This window comes from Amblyraja radiata, chromosome 35 (assembly GCF_010909765.2).
Source record: "Amblyraja radiata isolate CabotCenter1 chromosome 35, sAmbRad1.1.pri, whole genome shotgun sequence".
NCBI classification, from domain to species: Eukaryota; Metazoa; Chordata; class Chondrichthyes; order Rajiformes; family Rajidae; genus Amblyraja; species Amblyraja radiata.
In genome coordinates this window covers 5763317-5780268 of record NC_045990.1, presented here as the reverse complement: position 1 = coordinate 5780268, position 16952 = coordinate 5763317, and the positions used below count along the sequence as shown (strand labels likewise).

The 16952-nt window shown below is 47.2% G+C and overlaps 1 protein-coding gene across 2 annotated transcripts in view; it reads left to right on the top strand.

Annotated features, from left to right (window-relative positions):
• Positions 1–16209, top strand: part of col5a3 (collagen type V alpha 3 chain) — a 198756-nt gene extending 182547 nt beyond the window's left edge. For both annotated transcript variants that reach the window (XM_033050912.1, XM_033050913.1), the window contains 10 exons: positions 1977–2030; positions 6439–6546; positions 7837–7890; positions 8669–8704; positions 8793–8846; positions 9924–10173; positions 12318–12430; positions 13063–13131; positions 13950–14183; positions 15891–16209. In XM_033050912.1, the coding sequence (XP_032906803.1) occupies positions 1977–2030; positions 6439–6546; positions 7837–7890; positions 8669–8704; positions 8793–8846; positions 9924–10173; positions 12318–12430; positions 13063–13131; positions 13950–14183; positions 15891–16037 (1119 nt within the window). In that variant the 3' untranslated portion in view covers positions 16038–16209. The remainder of the gene's footprint in view (positions 1–1976; positions 2031–6438; positions 6547–7836; positions 7891–8668; positions 8705–8792; positions 8847–9923; positions 10174–12317; positions 12431–13062; positions 13132–13949; positions 14184–15890) is intronic.
• Positions 16210–16952: the final 743 nt, after the last annotated feature.

Here is a 16952-nt window from a genome sequence, read left to right as displayed (position 1 = left end):
ATTGGCTTTAAGTATTTTAACATGTTTTAATTACATTTAGCTTGCAACATCAATAATGTTTTAAATGAGATTCAGTCAATTAGGAAGGAAGGTATTCGAAGCCCTCGCTCAGCCAGCTGTCAAAACTGGTAGAGCCAGCTGGTAGAGCCCGCTGCCTCACTGCTCCAGCGACCTGGGTCCGATTCTCAGTCCCTGGCGCTGTCTATGTGGAGTTCGCACGTCCTCCCTGTGACAGCACAGGATTCCAATATCTGGTTCACCCACCCCCACTATCCTAAGAGGTACCTTAAGAAACAGTTAGACAGGTACATGGATAGGACAAGTTTTGAGGGATATGGACCAAGCGCAAGCAGGTGGGACTAGTGTAGCTGGGACATGTTGGCCGGTGTAGGCATGTTGGGCCGAAGAGCCTGTTGCCACGCTGTATCACTCTATGACTCGACTGATGGGTAGGTGACCTGGCGGGGAATTGCACCCCAGTATGTAAGTGAGTGGAGTTGATGGGCATGTTTTTGTTTCAGAGATACATTCCGTGTTAGATAAAATTGCAGACTTGATTTTTAAAATCTCAAAAATGGGATAATTGTCAGCTGTTAATTGGATAATAATAATAATAATAATAATAATAATAATAAAATGTCCTGATTTTGTCCAATTACCAACTGACAATTATCCCATTCCTTAGCTTGCATCTGAGTAAAATTCATTTCAAAACGCATTTATGGTTTACGATGATTTAAATGGTAAATGTAGCTTCAGAAGCATTTTCTTTTTGCATGTTAAAACCCACCTGAGAACCATGCAAGATTTTGCAATTTTAATGATGGATTTTTCACTTTTACAACTTTTTATATAACAAATTAATCAAGATAAAACATAATGCCTTACTTTTGATGAAGTGCAGTGAGCAAACGCGATAATTCCCGATATTTTCTATCTTTATATCTCCACGGCGAATGTTCGCTAACCACTTCCACTGTTGTTGCCCCTTCAGCTCCCTCTTGTCTTTACCTTCGTTTTTCTTTATCTTCTGGACTGTAAAGTAAGATAACTGTGCCTCGCGGTCACCCCGACTGGCACAGTAATTTACAGCTCAAAAACGGGCCGTTTTCGCGGTTTTTAACGGGTGTGAAAGTACGCGTTTCCAGCATCAATAACATGTACCAGAAGTGACGTTTGTACCCCAGTTAAATTCTGCGTCCACGTGGGTGAGGATCTATGATCCAGTGACCTTTCGTGAAATCACCCTATAGCCAAGTCTCCCTCATTGCTAGCAGCTGATGGGAAGCAGCCACAATGCGGTGGCGCCCGCAGCAGTGAGTGACTGTTACTGGCATGAACCCGACCCCCTCCTTCTCAACGCTCCTTCCCTCCTCGCAACTTTACCCCTGGCTAGACTCCCCACAAGCTGTGAAAGGAACTCTCCTCCGAATTGTCATGTTACTCACGACTAATTTATAATTATTTATTTATATTTCAACGACATTTTTTCCCAATTGGGCCCCGCACCTCCTAAGGCCGGCCCTGCCCGCACACTAACACTATCCGACACACACTAGGGACAACTTACATTTATGCCAAGCCAGTTAACCTACAAACCAGTACGTCTTTGGAGCGTGGGAGGAAACTGAAGATTTCAGAGAAAACGCACGCTGGTCACAGGGAGAACGGAAAACTCCGTACAGACAGCACCTGTAGTCAGGGTCGAACCTGGTGCTGTAAGGCAGCAACTCTACCCATGAGCCACGGTGCCGCCCGATGCGGAGAGAATAAAACGGGATTATCTTATTTATAGCGCCCTTGATGGTCAACATGGCTTCAACGGGCTGAAGGGCCTGATTCTATATGATGATGAATATAGTTTGGACTGAGCGATGACAGGGCTGCAGTATGTTGCTATCCATGCATGGTCAATGCTTGTACTTAATTCATATTAAACACCTTTAATAACTGCATGTTATTTTGCTTTTGTCCAGGGACCTCCAGGAATGCCAGGTCTTAAGGGGGACCAAGGTCTAAAAGGTGACAAGGTGAGTAATCTGTATTGACTAGCTGAAGAAACGAGGTCGTCAGAGTTTGCGTTCGGTTGCGAGTTCTAAGACGTCGGTGAGATCGCATTTAGAATCTTGTGTTCAGTTCTGGGCACCGTGTAACAGGAAAGATATTGTCAAGCTTGAAAGGGTTCAGAAAAGATTTACGAGGATGTTGCCAGGTCCTGAGGGTGTGAGCTATAGGGAGAGGTTGAGTAGGCTGGGCCTCTATTCCATGGAGCGCGGGAGGATGAGGGGTGATCTTATAGAGGTGTACAAAATCATGAGAGGAATAGATTGGGTAGATGCACAGAGTCTCCTGCCCAGAGTAGGAGAATCAAAGACCAGTGAACATAGGTTCAAGGTAAAGGGGAAAAGATTTAATAGGAATCTGAGGGGTAACTTTTTCACACAAAGGGTGGTGGGTGTATGGAACGAGCTGCCAGAGGAAGTAGTTGAGGCTGGGACTATCCCATCGTTTAAGAAAAAGACAGGTACATGGATAGGACAGGTTTGGAAGGATATGGACCAAGCGCAGGCAAGTGGGACTAGTGTTGCTGGGACATTGTTTGCTGGTATGGGCAAGTCAGGCTGAAGGGCCTGTTTCCACACTGTATCACTCTATGACTCTGCAGTGTTGCTGTACCTGCATGTTATATGCTGTAATGATGCAATGCAGCAAGTCACGGCGCATTCAATGCATTGCATGGTGAGCCTGTGGGTCTAAGATTAAGGGTCTGTTCTCATAGTTTGTTGCCCTGATGGAAATTGAAAAACTAAATGCAGATGCTGACAAGAATGGATAATACTTGAAACACTCGGCAGGTCGGGCAGCGTCTGTGGAGAAGGTTTGACAGCAATGGGCCTCTACTCGCTGGAGTTTAGAAGTTTGATGGGGGACCTCATTGAAACGGAATAATGAAAGGCACAGATAGAGGTGCATGTGGAGAGGATGGGTGGGAGAGTCTAGGACCAGAGGTCATCGCCTCAGAATTAAAGGGCGCTCTCTGAGAAAGGAGGTGAGGAGAAACTTCTTTAGTCAGAGGGTAGATAATCTGTGGAACTCATTGCCACAGAGGGCTGTGGAGGCCAAGTCAGTGGATATTTTCAAGGCAGAGGTCGACAAGCTCTTGATTAGAACGGGTGTCAAGGGTTATGGGGAGAAGGCAGGAGAATGGGGTTAGGAGGCAGAGATCAGCCATGATTGAATGGCGGGGTAGACTCGATGGGTCGAATGCCCTAATTCTACTCCTAGAACTTGTGAACTTGTGAGAGGGAAACAGTTAGCGTTTTGTAGACAATTCGTCAGCATTAATGGTATTTTTTCAAATGGCAAATACTCGCCTCCTAGCTATTTGCCTTGCGTTAAATTCTTGAGCTAATCTTTATGTTCAATTGTTGATTTAATTGTAAAGTGGTTAAAAATATGTGAGTAAGTCAAGTCAAGTCAAGTTTATTCGTCACATACACATACGAGATGTGCAGTGAAATGAAAGTGGCAATGCTCGCGGACTTTGTGCAAAAGACAAACAAACAAACAAACTATAAACACAATCTAAACACACATATACCTTTACATAATAAATAATGGAAGGAAAAACGTTCAGTAGAGTTAGTCCCTGGTGAGATAGGCGTTTACAGTCCGAATGGCCTCTGGGAAGAAACTCCTTCTCAACCTCTCCGTTCTCACCGCATGGCAACGGAGGCGTTTGCCTGACCGTAGCAGCTGGAACAGTCCGTTGCAGGGGTGGAAGGGGTCTCTCATGATATTGTTGGCTCTGGAGTTGCACCTCCTGATGTATAGTTCCTGCAGGGGGGCAAGTGAAGTTCCCATAGTGCGTTCGGCCGAACGCACTACTCTCTGCAGAGCCTTCTTGTCCTTGGCAGAGCAATTCCCAAACCAGATGGTAATGTTCCCGGACAAGATGCTTTCCACCGCCGCTGCGTAGAAGCACTGGAGGATCTTCGGAGACACTCTGAGTTTCCTCAATTGCCTGAGGTGGTAAAGGCGCTGCCTTGCCTTACTCACGAGTGCTGAGGCGTGTGATGTCCATGTCATATCCTCGGAGATGTGGACTCCCAGATATTTAAAACAGTTCACCCTATCCACAGGATCCCCATTTATCCTCAATGGAGTGTACGTCCTCGGATGATGTGCCCTCCTAAAGTCCATGATCAGCTCCTTCATTTTTTTTGATGTTCAAGAGGAGGCTGTTATCCTGGCACCAGAGTGCTAGATCAGCCACCTCCTCCCGGTAGGCCTTCTCATCGTTGTCTGAGATCAGGCCCACCACCACATTGTCATCAGCAAACTTAATTATTGAGTTGGAGCTGAACCTAGCCACACAGTCATGTGTGTACAGGGAGTACAATAGGGGGCTGAGGACGCAACCCTGGGGTGATCCTGTGCTCAGGGTGAGGGACTTCGATGTATTCCCTCCCATCTTGACTACCTGGGGCCTGGCGGTGAGAAAGTCCAGGACCCAGGCACACAGGGAGGTGTTGAGCCCCAATTCCATTAGCTTCCCGGCCAGTCTGGTGGGGACTATCGTGTTGAAGGCTGAACTGTAGTCTATGAACAGCATCCTCAATATACGGTAATATACGGCATGTAAAACTGTGCATCGACAAAAACCCATACCTGCGTTCTCCTTTGTAGAAACAAAGAACCGCAGATGCTGGTTTATACCAAGGATAGATACTGAATGCTGGAGTAACTCAGCGGGTCAGGCAGCATCTCTGGAGAAAAAGGGAATGGGTGATGTTTCGGATCAGGAACCTTCTTCAGACTTCAAAATGTCACCCATCCTTTTTCTCCAGAGATGCTGCCTGATCCACTGAGTTACTCCAGCACTGTATTTCTACGATCTCCCTCTTATTTTCATTCTACTTTTATTGAAGACTTTTTTCTCCTGTTATTTGCTTGAGTTTAACATCATTGGTTCTTCCAAACAGAGGCCCTATTCACCCAGACTTGTTGGCTGTCTCGGGTCAAGAATCATTGGGTTAGATGGTCAACCCTGTTACACTTCCCTAGTCACCTATGTGAAAAAGATACATCTTCTAGATGCGCTGGGACGCAGCCTCAGTGATGTGACGTGGGGTCATCGGGTGTTTCGGGTCTCACAACATCAGACCCCCTCGACCAGGCGACCCAGCCGGGGTTGACCAGGCCCCGACTTGCGTTCCAGCAGCAAGCGCCCATGGATCAGCCATCTTAGTAACCACTCTGCAGGGGTTGGGAGACTCTAGTGCGTGGAAGGACTGGGCTCTGTGGGGGTGAGTCCTGGCCTGGCTCCTCCTGCATCTCACCAGGTTCAAGGCCTGTGCGTGTGCTGCACCTCTTTCCCCTTCTCCGAGCATTTCATTCTTGCCCGATGGATTTTTAGGCCACGGTGGTTCATTAGGCCTTTCCGTAGCTTTACTGGGTGTCTTTCTCACGAAAGACACAGACTGGGGTGCTAACCCAGCCTCTCCCGGGTGCCGTCAACTGTCTCTCCAGTAGTCACCAAACTATTCTTGGTTGTCACCTAGTCTATTCCTAGGTGCCACTGCTTGAGCCAGACTTCAGTGTGAAATATATACATCTTCTAGATGCGCTGGGATGTGTCCTGGTGTTTCAGTTTAACATCATTGGTTCTTCCAAATAGAGGTCCTATTCACCCAGACTTGCTTGATGTCTAGGGTCAAGAATCATTGGGTTAGTTGGTCAACCCTGTTACCCTTCTCTGGTCACCTAAAACATATTGTCGAGATGGTGAGACAAGGAACTGCAGATGCTGGAATGTTGAGGAAAGCACAGAGTCCTGGAGTAACTCCGCCAGTCAAGGAGTAGCTCGGCGGGTCATGCTGCATCCCTGGAGAGATTGGACAGACCACAAGTTGGATCAGAGCCCTTCCGTGTGTGAAGAAGGGTCACCTTTCCATCCCCTGCCTGACACGCCGAGTTTCTCCAACACTGTGTTTTACTAAACTTATTTTCATCTAATTTTCCATCAAAAAGAAGTGAAAATCAGACAGAGGAGAGTGCTAATCGGAGAAATACAGAAGCAAATCCATCCTTGGGTATGACTGCCCACTCCATTGAGCTTACAAATGGTGGCAAGCACATTAACCCTTGAAGCGCTGTCACTTTTTTGGCAATTCTTCTCCATTTTAACATGTTTCGATGTGCTTGGACAGACTGAAATCCTCGTCAAGAATGGAATTCCAAATCTGTGTTAGAAGTTGATCAAATAATGTTCGCTGTTAGTCAAACCAAGGACTCCTGGGGTTGAATCCAACCATGACTACATCCGGAGATCCTTACCAGTCGGTTTTGAACCCAGTGGTCAATGGTTTTGCTTCAAGCCACAATGACCATCATCCTTTCCCCACAGTGATCTCTCCCTCTTTGTGTCTCTTCCAGGGCCATGCCGGTTTGATCGGCCTCATCGGTCCCCCCGGTGACATGGGGGAGAAGGGAGATAGAGGTCTCCCAGGAAACCAAGGAACGCTAGGCACCAAGGGAGACATTGTGAGTATGTACGGCAAGCCACGGTCTACGATATCGTTAGTGGATCTGGTTGACATTCTGGCAGGGAACACGGAGGAGCTAATCCATATATCCGCCAACACTGTGCAGGAAGGAACTGCAGATGCTGGTTTACACCGAAGATAGATGCAAAATGCTGGAGTAACTCAGCGGGACAGGCAGCATCTCTGGAGAGAAGGAATGGGTGACACTTCGGGTCGAGACCCTCATACTAGTGTGAAGCATATACAAGACTACCCCAGGCAGAAAAATACTTTGCAGAAATACAATCAAGCTGTCCACAGTACACAGATAAAGGATAAAGTATACAACATTTTAGTGCAGAAGTACAACGTTGAGACATTTTTGTGCAAAGGTATAATGGAGTCCAATTGTAGATAGTTCAAAGCTCTCCAATGAGGTATGTGGGAGGTCAGGACCACACTCTAGCTGATGAGAGCAGCCTTTCAGTTGCCTGACAACAGCGGGGAAGAAACTGTCCCTGATGGCGGAGTCAGGGGATATGGGGAGAAGGCAGGAATGGGGTACTGATTGGGGATGATCAGCCGTGATCACATTGAACTTACAAAATTCTTAAGGGGTTGGACAGGCTAGATGCAGGAAGATTATTCCCGATGTTGGGGAAGTCCAGAATTAGGGGTCACAGTTTAAGGATAAGAGGAAAGTCTTGTAGGACTGAGATGAGAAAAATCATTTTTTACACAGAGAGTGGTGAATCTGTGGAATTCTCTGCCACAGAAGGTAGTTGAGGCCACAGTTCATTGGCTATATTTAAGAGGGAGTTAGATGTGACCCTTGTGGCTAAATGGAGAGAAGGCAGGTATGGGATACTGAGTTGGATGATCAGCCATGATCATATTGAATGGCGGTGCAGGCTCGAATGGCCAAATGGCCTACTCCTGCACCTATTGTCTATTGTCTACTGTCTAATATGGAGGTGTGCGTTTTCAAACTTCTGTGCCTCTTGCCTGATGGGAGAGGGGAGACGAGGGAGTGACCGGGGTGAGACAGGTCCTTGATGATGCTGGTGGCCTTGATGAGGCAGCGTGAGGTGTAGATGGAGTCAATGGAAGGGAGGTTGGATTCACTCATCAGTGTAAGAAGGGAGGAATGGAGCTTAATGGTTCAACTAAGTCAGAGGCATCCATTGGCAAGTAAGATGATGAATCTAGGATTATATTTTCTCAACTAGTCACCTTTGTCCATACGTAGTCTTTGAGCAATAGGTCATGGCTCAATTATTGATGCTACTTTTTTTTCTCCTGGTTTTAGGGAGTTCCAGGGTTCGGAGGCCCCACAGGACCCCCAGGGTCTCCTGGGTTGCCCGTAAGTAGAGACTTCTTCATCAGCATGTAATGACAAGAAACTGCAGATGCTGCTTTACCAAAGAAAAACACAAAGTGCTGGAGTAACTCAACGGGTCAGCAACATCTCTGGCGAACATGGATAGGTGACGTCCATACATTCTGACCGCACAGATATAGAGTCATACAGGAAGGGGACAGGTGATTCGGCCCACCACATCCACACCCACCAAAGAAATGCATCTACTTAGTTAGTTAGTTATGCCACACTGAGTCCACGTCGGCCATCGATCGCCCGTTCACACTAGTTCTATGTTATCCCACTTTTTCATCCACGCCCTACTCACTTGGGGGCAATTCACCAGTGCTATGTTACCCCAGTTTCACATCCCACGCACGTCCTGGGGGGGCAATTTACAGAGGGCCAAATTAACCCACAAACCCGCACATCTTTGCGGATGTGGGAGGAAACCGGAGCACCCGGAGGAAACCCACCCGGTCACAGGGAGAAGGTGCAAACTCCACACAGACAGCACCCGAGGTCTGGATGGAAGTTGGGTCTCCGCCGCTCTCAGGTCATGAAACATTATGTCATAAGTGCTAGGAGTAGAATTAGACCAATCGAGTCTACTCCGCCATTCAATCATGGCTGATCTATCTCTCCCACCCAACCCCAGGAGGTTGTGTCACCATGCAGCCACAAGTTGTCTCAAAGATGCACAGAACGGCTCTAGAAGCCCAATGGCACTCTAATTGTTGACTCCGATCTGTCACATTGATCCAACTTTCTTCTGTTGCAGGGTCCACAAGGTGAGATGGGTTCTAAAGGTTCAGAAGTAAGTATCTCCAGCAGTGGGGTTGGTGTATTATTGCCATGTCGTTGATGTTGCTCGAACTGACCATGTTGTGATGTCTTCTTTGCAGGGACCCGGTGGTCTGAGAGGAGACAATGGACTCCCTGGTCCACCTGGGTCACCGGTAAGATTCCTGTCATCATTCTCTTTAGTTTTAGTTTAGGTTAGAGATACTGAAACAGGCCCTCCGGTTCCGCCCCAACCAGCGATCCCCGCACATTAACACTATCCTACACACACCAGGGACAAGTTTTTACATTTTACCAAGCCAATTAACCTACAAACCTGTACGACTTTGGTGTGTGGTAGGAACCCAAAGATCTCGGAGAAAACCCACGCAGGTCACAGGGAGAACGTACAAACTCCGTACAGACAGCACCCGTAGTCGGGTTCGAACCCGGGTCTCTGGCACTGCATTAGTAAGGCAGCAACTCTACCGCTGCACCACTGTGACTTTAGTCTTTGGAGATGCTGCGGGAATAGACCCTTCGGCCCACCAAGTCCGCGCTGACCAGCGATCCGCACACACGAAGACTATCCTACACAGTGGCGAACTGGCCAGGGTGTCAGTTTGCCCGATGGCAAGTGGGCCCCTGATGAAGTGGGCCCCCTATATCAAGTGGGCCCCTGATGTAGTGGGCCCCCTTTGTCTCCTGGCAATATTTTTAGACCCAGTCCGCCACTGATCCTACACACACTAGGTACAATCTTGCACTTATACCAAAGCCAATTAAGCTATAAACCTGTACGTTTTTGGAATGTGGGAGGAAACCGAAGATCTCAGAGAAAACCAATGTGGAGAACGTACAAACTCCGTTCAGGCAGCACCCGTAGTTGGGATTGAACCCGGGTTTCTGGCGCTGTAAGGCAGCAACTCTACCGCTGTGCCACCTGAGTGGTCCCAGTACAATCTATAGCTAAATTCACATTACATTTATATAGCAAACTAAGGGGTTCTATCCTTGCACATTCATTTTTTCTCTCTGTTGCATTTTCTCTCTTCTTTTCTCATAACTACAGCTAAAAATTAAAATTGAAGCTGTACAATAACTATTATGTCATATGCCGCTGGTTATAGTTTTGTACACTGCTTCTAATAAAACATTTTTAATTATTAAAAAATAAACATGTATATAGCACACTGCCGCGGTGTACTGTGCTATGTGTTGTCTGATACTGAAGAGGTCACTGTCCCTTGCAGGGCCCGCCGGCTGAGGTGATCCAGCCGCTGCCGTTGTACAAGAGGAAGACGCGCAGGCACGCCGAGGCGGAGCAGGCCGACGACAACGGGGAGAAGTTCCTCGACTACTCTGACGGCATGGAGGAGATCTTCGGAGCCCTCTCCTCGCTGAAGGACGAGGTGGAGCAGCTGAGGAGGCCCGTGGGCACAGCCACCAGCCCTGGCCGCACCTGCAAAGAGTTGCTGCTCTGCCATCCCCACCTCAAAGACGGTATGTGTGGCCACAGCCACTGCACAACTCCACAGCACACTGCGGGCTCCCCGTGAAGTCCACTTCTCCCAACTAACCCCCCCCCCGGTGTAACAAGGAGCTACAGATGCCGGTTTACATCGAAGATAGACAATATCACCCCATTGCCTTTGGGGAAGTCATTGAAAATGGGAGAGATGTTAGTTGAGAGAAGATAGACACATTCTTACACTAATTGTACATTACTCTCCCCACCATCCCAATCAACTCTTAGTTTAGCAAAGAACTGCAGATGCTGGTTTAAATCGAAGATAGACACAAAATGTTGGAGTAACTCAGCGGGACAGCGAGAGAAGGAATGGGGGACGTTCTTCAGGCTGAAGAAGGAAGGGTCTCCACCTGAAACGTCACCCATTCCTTCTCTGCAGAGATGCTGCCTGTCCCGCTGAGTAACTCCAGCTTTTTGTGTCTATCTTCTCTCAACTAACCTGGAACTAAGTGGAACTGTTCTCTCCGAAGCCGGAGCTCCATCACCCGGCGAGAGGGCCTGAAACACCGGGCCTCCGCGGCGGTGAGTACGGGGGCCTCAAATAGGCCCCGTCCACGGGTGAACATAGAGGAAGAGGACTGGACTTTCACTGCCTTCCCTAACAGTTGAAAACTTTGATTCCACTGTGGTGGGGGGGGATGTTTCATGTTAAATTCTATAGTGTGTTGTGTTTTTCTTTTTATTTCTATGGATGTATGTAGCAATGTTACAAAATTTTGAGATTTAAAAAATCAAGTCTTTAATTTATCCCATCAGATAAAGCATAAAAAGACGTTTAATTTGACACCTAATTCACTTTCATATCTTCAGTATTAAAAAACGTTATGGCCATTTTCATACTCGGAAATTAGCATCTTGTTCCCTATTGATTTTCCATTGACTTAACACAAAAGCTGTGATCGAGGACAGTCAAATGGCCATAACTTTATTAAAAATTAAGAGAACTGAAAGAAATTTTCAGTTATTATAGATTGAAGCATTCTGAAACAAATATTAAACAATCTTACTTGGATGCCCTGAAATTAAAGTATATAATTAGTTAGTTACCTAATTGTAGCTAATTACAAAATTCAATTACTAGATCTAAACATCTATCCATTTCTGAAGAAAAGATTTACATTTTTAAATAGCCTAAGTGTCCAAAGAAAATTCACACAAGAATTCACAATAAAACATGATTTTTAAATCTCATTGTCATTAATTTATAGGCCAAATGGAAGGAATTTAGTGTTTAATTGCTGTAAATTAATGGCTATTTAAATCAGCTTGCGAGTGGGATTTTGTGGAACGCGCTGGTTTGGAACGTTGCGGTTGCGGTGAATTTGAAGCCCATATCGGCAGGAAAAATACTGCCAGTTCGGATGGGTCCCAAGTCACCTTCTCGCAACTTAAAATTTTGATTAAAGGGATCTTAAGAAGCACTTTTTAATGTAAAAATAAACAGCCTACCTTGCCTTGTCCCCTACGTGAGATCCGTCCCGTTGTCGGCGTTTGCGGCTTTAGAGGATGATTTTTAATTTACTGTAGTAATTAAATAATCCAACTTAGTTTAAAAATAACTGCAGTGAACGAATGTCGCAGCGATTTTTCGTCAGCAACTAAGCAGGCTGAACAACCTCGATTTCAATAGCCTAGAGAAAACGGCGTTTTAAACCCGCCCCCCTCTCAAAGGCGCCAAAGTCGCGCACACGGGCAGTGACAGAACTGCAGCGCCGCTGAAGGTAAGTTTTGCAACATACCTAATGTATGGCAACCCAAATTCTTCTATGTACAGCACTTTGGTTCAACGCGAGTTGATTTAAATGTGCCATATAAATACAATCATTTTATTGATTGATTGATTGAACCCCTTTCCCATTACCAATCACTTCCCCAAAGGCAATGGGGTGATATGGTCTTACGATCGCAGGGACCTATGTTGGAGGCCCCTCTTCAGACTGAGAGTTGGGGGAGAGGGAGACTAGACATACAGACAGAAGGGTAAGGTGTGAAAACGACAGATCAAAGCAGACGATGTTCGAAGGAAAAGTATAATTGTTCATGGCTGACTGATGGGAAGGTGGTAACAAGGCGTACAAATAAAACACCGTTGAACTGATCACACTTGTTCTTCCAGGAGATTACTGGATTGACCCGAACCAAGGGTGCGCCAAAGATTCCTTCAAGGTCTTCTGTAACTTCACAGCAGGAGGAGAGACCTGCATCTCCCCAGACAAGAAGACCAAGGGGGTAAGTCAGCAAATCTACCGCTGCACCACCCTGCCGCTCCCGTTCCTCCGGTTCTTAAGCTGGGCTTGTACACTCTGGAGTTTAGAAGGACGAGAGGGTATCTCATTGAAACATAAAAGATTGTTAAGGGCTTGGACACACTAGAGGCAGGAAATTTCAAACTTACAAAATTCTTAAGGGGTTGGACAGGCTAGATGCAGGAAGATTGCTCCCGATGTTGGGGAAGTCCAGGACAAGGGGTCACAGCTTAAGGATAAGGGGGAAATCCTTTAAAACCGAGATGAGAAGAACTTTTTTCACACAGAGAGTGGTGAATCTCTGGAACTCCCTGCCACAGAGGGCAGTCGAGGCAAGTTCATTGGCTATATTTAAGAGGGAGTTAGATGTGGCCCTTGTGGCAAAGGGGATCAGAGGGTATGGAGAGAAGGCAGGTACGGGATACTGAGTTGGATGATCAGCCATGATCATATTGAATGGCGGCGCAGGCTCGAAGGGCCGAATGGCCTACTCCTGCACCTATTGTCTATTGTCTAACGCTGAAGGTGGAGGAGAGACCTGATAGATGTATATAAAGTGATGAGAGGCATCGTTCATCATTCACCCCTCACATCTTTGCCTTCTCTCTCTTGCAGGTTAAAGTGTCCTCTTGGCAACGTGATTCACCCGGGACTTGGTACAGCAAATTCAAGCGGGGCAAGCAGGTGAGCTGTTCTGAAGAGTGACACAGTCTGGAAGTGACACTGTGCCGCAATTGAATCTGTGTAAAACAGAAGGGCATCACTGTGGCGCAGCGGTAGAGTTGCTGCCTCACTGCACCAGGGACCTGGGTTCCATCCTGACTATGGGTGCTGTCTGTATGGAGTTTGTACATTCTCCCTGGGGGGGGGGAATCTTATAAAAACGTATAAAATTATAAAAAGCTAGATGCAGGAAAAAATTTCCCAATGTTGGGCGAGTCCAGAACCAGGGGCCACAGTCTTAGAATAAAGGGGAGGCCATTTAAGACTGAGGTGAGAATTTTTTTTTTCACCCAGTGAGTTGTGAAATCGTGGAATTCCCTGCCACAGAGGGCAGTGGATGGATTTAAGAGAGAATTAGATAGAGCTCTAGGGGCTAGTGGAATCAAGGGATATGGGGAGAAGGCAGGCACGGGTTATTGATTGGGGATGATCAGCCATGATCACAATGAATGGCGGTGCTGGCTCGAAGGGTCGAATGGCCTCCTCCAGCACCTATTTTCTATGTTTCTATGAAGTGCGTGGGTTTTTCTCCGGGTGCTCCGGTTTCCTCCCACACTCCAAAGATGTGCAGGTTTGTAGGTTAATTGGTTGCGGTGAAAATTGTAAATTGTCCCCAGTGTGTGTATGATAGTGCTAGTGTACGGGGGTGGTCGGTGGGCCGAAGGGCCTGTTTCCGCGCTGTATCTCTGAGCTAAAACCAAACCAACTGAGGAAGCACGTGATCCACGTCACGGTGATGTAGCGGCTGAGATGTTGACCTCCGCTCCCCCTTCCCGCAGCTGACCTACGAGGATGCGGATGGGAGCCCTGTACACGTGGTCCAGATGACCTTCCTCCGTCTTCTGAGCGCCACAGCGCGGCAGAGGTTCGTCTACAACTGCCAGCAGTCCATCGCCTGGTACGACGTGAGCGCGCAGAGCTACCAGAAGGCGGTGCGGTTCCTGGGAGCCAACGGTGAAGAGATGTCACACACCAACACACCGTACATCAGTGCCATCTATGATGGCTGTCAGGTAATGGATGCTTCTTCTCAATGGGATCACCAAAGGGCCTCTTTGAATTGAATAAGTTTATTGGCCAAGTATTCACATACAAGGAATTTGCCTTGGTGCTCCGCCCGCAAGTGACAACAGAACACACAGTGACAGTTAGGAATGGCACATAAAACATTAAACATTAATAATAAAACATTATTGATTAAACAAGTGCTCTCTCTGGTGCTGTCGGAAAGAACTAACTGTGGATGCTGGTTTAAATCAAAAATGCTGGAGTAACTCAGCGGGACTGGCAGCATCTCTGGACAGGAGGAATGCAAAGTCTGAAGAAGGGTCTTGACACGCAACATCACCCATTCCTTCTCTCCTGAGATGCTGCCTGTCCCGCTGAGTTACTCCAGCTTTTTGTGCCTACGCAGAATCAGTCGTTAGTTTACTGTGCTAGTAATTGACATCTGATGCTTAGACTGGGGCAGAAAGTTACACTGGAAAGAATGCAGAGAAGATTTTCACACAGAGGGTGGTGAATATATAGAACGAACAGCCAGGCGAGGTAGCTGAGGCAGGTACTACTTACAACTTAGGGAGGGGGGGGGGTTAACTTGTGGGCACCGTAGGGGGTTAAATGCATCTTCAACAAGGATTGTAACATAGTTGTATAGTAGTTTCTTTAGCTTATTTGTTTGTCTTGTATTATGGTGGTGGGTTCTAGTTTGTTTTATTGTATTGTAAAAATTATTTTAAATAAATGAATCTTTTGATTTTTTGATTAAAAAAAAAAAGAAAAAAGAAAAACAACTTAGGGGTGGCATGGTGGCACAGCGGTAGAGTTTCTGCCTTACAGCACTTACAGCGCCAGAGACCTGGGTTCGATCCCGACTACGGGTGCTGTCTGTACGGAGTTTGTACGTTCTCCCCGTGACCTGCGTGGGTTTTCTCCAAGATCTCCGGTTTCCTCTCGCACTCCAAAGACGTGCAGGTTTGTAGGTTAATTGGCTTTGATAAAATGCTAAATTGTCCCTAGTGTGGTGCTAGTGTGCGGGATCGCTGGTCGGCGTGGACTCAATGGGCCGAAGGGCCTCTTTCTGTGCTGCGTTTAGTTTTATTTATTTGTTAGTGTTAGAGATACAGTTGGGAAGCAGGCCCTACGGCCCACCGAGTCTGCGCTGACCAGCGATCCCCGCACACTAACACTATCCTACACACACTAGGGACAGTTTACATTTATACCAAGTATACACACCTAAGCCAATTAACCTACAAACCTGGATGTCTTTGGAATGTGGGAGGAAAAGGAAGAACTTGGAGAAAACCCACGGGGTGAACGTACAAACTCCGTACAGACAGCACCCGTAGTCGGGATCGAACCCGGGTCTCCGGTGCTGCCAGCACTGTAATGCCCCTGTCCCACTTAGGAAACCTGAACGGAAACCTCTGGAGACTTTGCGCCCCACCCAAGGTTTCCGTGCGGTTCCCGGAGGTTTTTGTCAGTCTCCCTACCTGCTTCCACTACCTGCAACCTCCGGGAACCGCACGGAAACCTTGGGTGGGGCGCAAAGTCTCCAAAGGTCTCCGTTCAGGTTTCCTAAGTGGGACAGGGGCATTGAAGAGAGCAACTCTACCACGGCACCACCATGCTGTATCTCTGAACTGGAACTAAAACGAATGTATGTTGGCTTTGACATCTTCCTTCCTGCTCCTTTTCCCACCCACCGCCCCTTGCAGCTGAGGAAAGGCTTGGACCACACGATACTCCAGATTGTCTCTCCGCGAGTTGTCGACCTCCCTATCAAGGACGTGGCCGTGGCTGATTTTGGCGACCACCAGCAGAAGTTTGGCTTTGAGGTTGGCCCCGTCTGTTTCAACAGCTAAACCTCAGGAAACGAGCTCTGTGTGAACAAGTCTCCTCTCTCTCCTTCCTTTATGCAAAATGCACAGTCTCTCAATGTGTCTCCATTTAACCATGCCGCAGATGGGCTGTTCTTTTTATTGTATATGAGTAACAATAAATAATTGCTGCCCTTGTGGGGCCAATGTCTTATGACCTGTTGAAAAGGCCAAGTCAGTGCTCGGTGATCTTGGAACGGTCCCAATCCCACGTCACATGGGTCTTCCTCCAAGTACCCTATTACACCCCTGAAGACTTGAACACCAAGTATTCTTCCACCACAAAGTGTCCTTTCTCCAGCAAGATCGAACCATTGATCCAGTTCGTTAACACATGGAGGGTGTGAGCTACAGGGAGAGGTTGAGCTGCCTGGGGTTCTATTCCTTGGAGAGCAGGAGGAGGAGGAGGGGTGATCTTATAGAGGTGTACAAAATCATGAGTGGAATATTTCGGGTAGACGCACAGAGTCTCTTGCCCAGAGTAGGGGAATCATAGGTTTTAAGTGTAGGGGGAAAGATTTAATAGGAACTTGAGGGGTATCTTTTTCACACAGAGAGTGGTGGGTGTATGGAACGAGCTGCCAGAGGAGATAGTTGAGGCAACGTTTCAGAAACATTTAGACAGGTACATGGATAGGGCAGGTTTGGAGGGATAAGGGCCAAACGCAGGCAGGTGGGACTAGTGTAGACGGGATATGATGGTCGGCATGGGGAAAGTTGGGCTGCAGGTCCTGTTTCCACACTGTATCATTCTATGGCATTTATCTATGAAATGTGAAGCAACAGTCAGTGGGACACAGAACCATGCATAGTATACTGCAGCCTTGGTGTTGGAATTGAGACAGCAATATATATATATATATAACCATTTACATTGAAATGGCTCCATCTCAAGAGTGG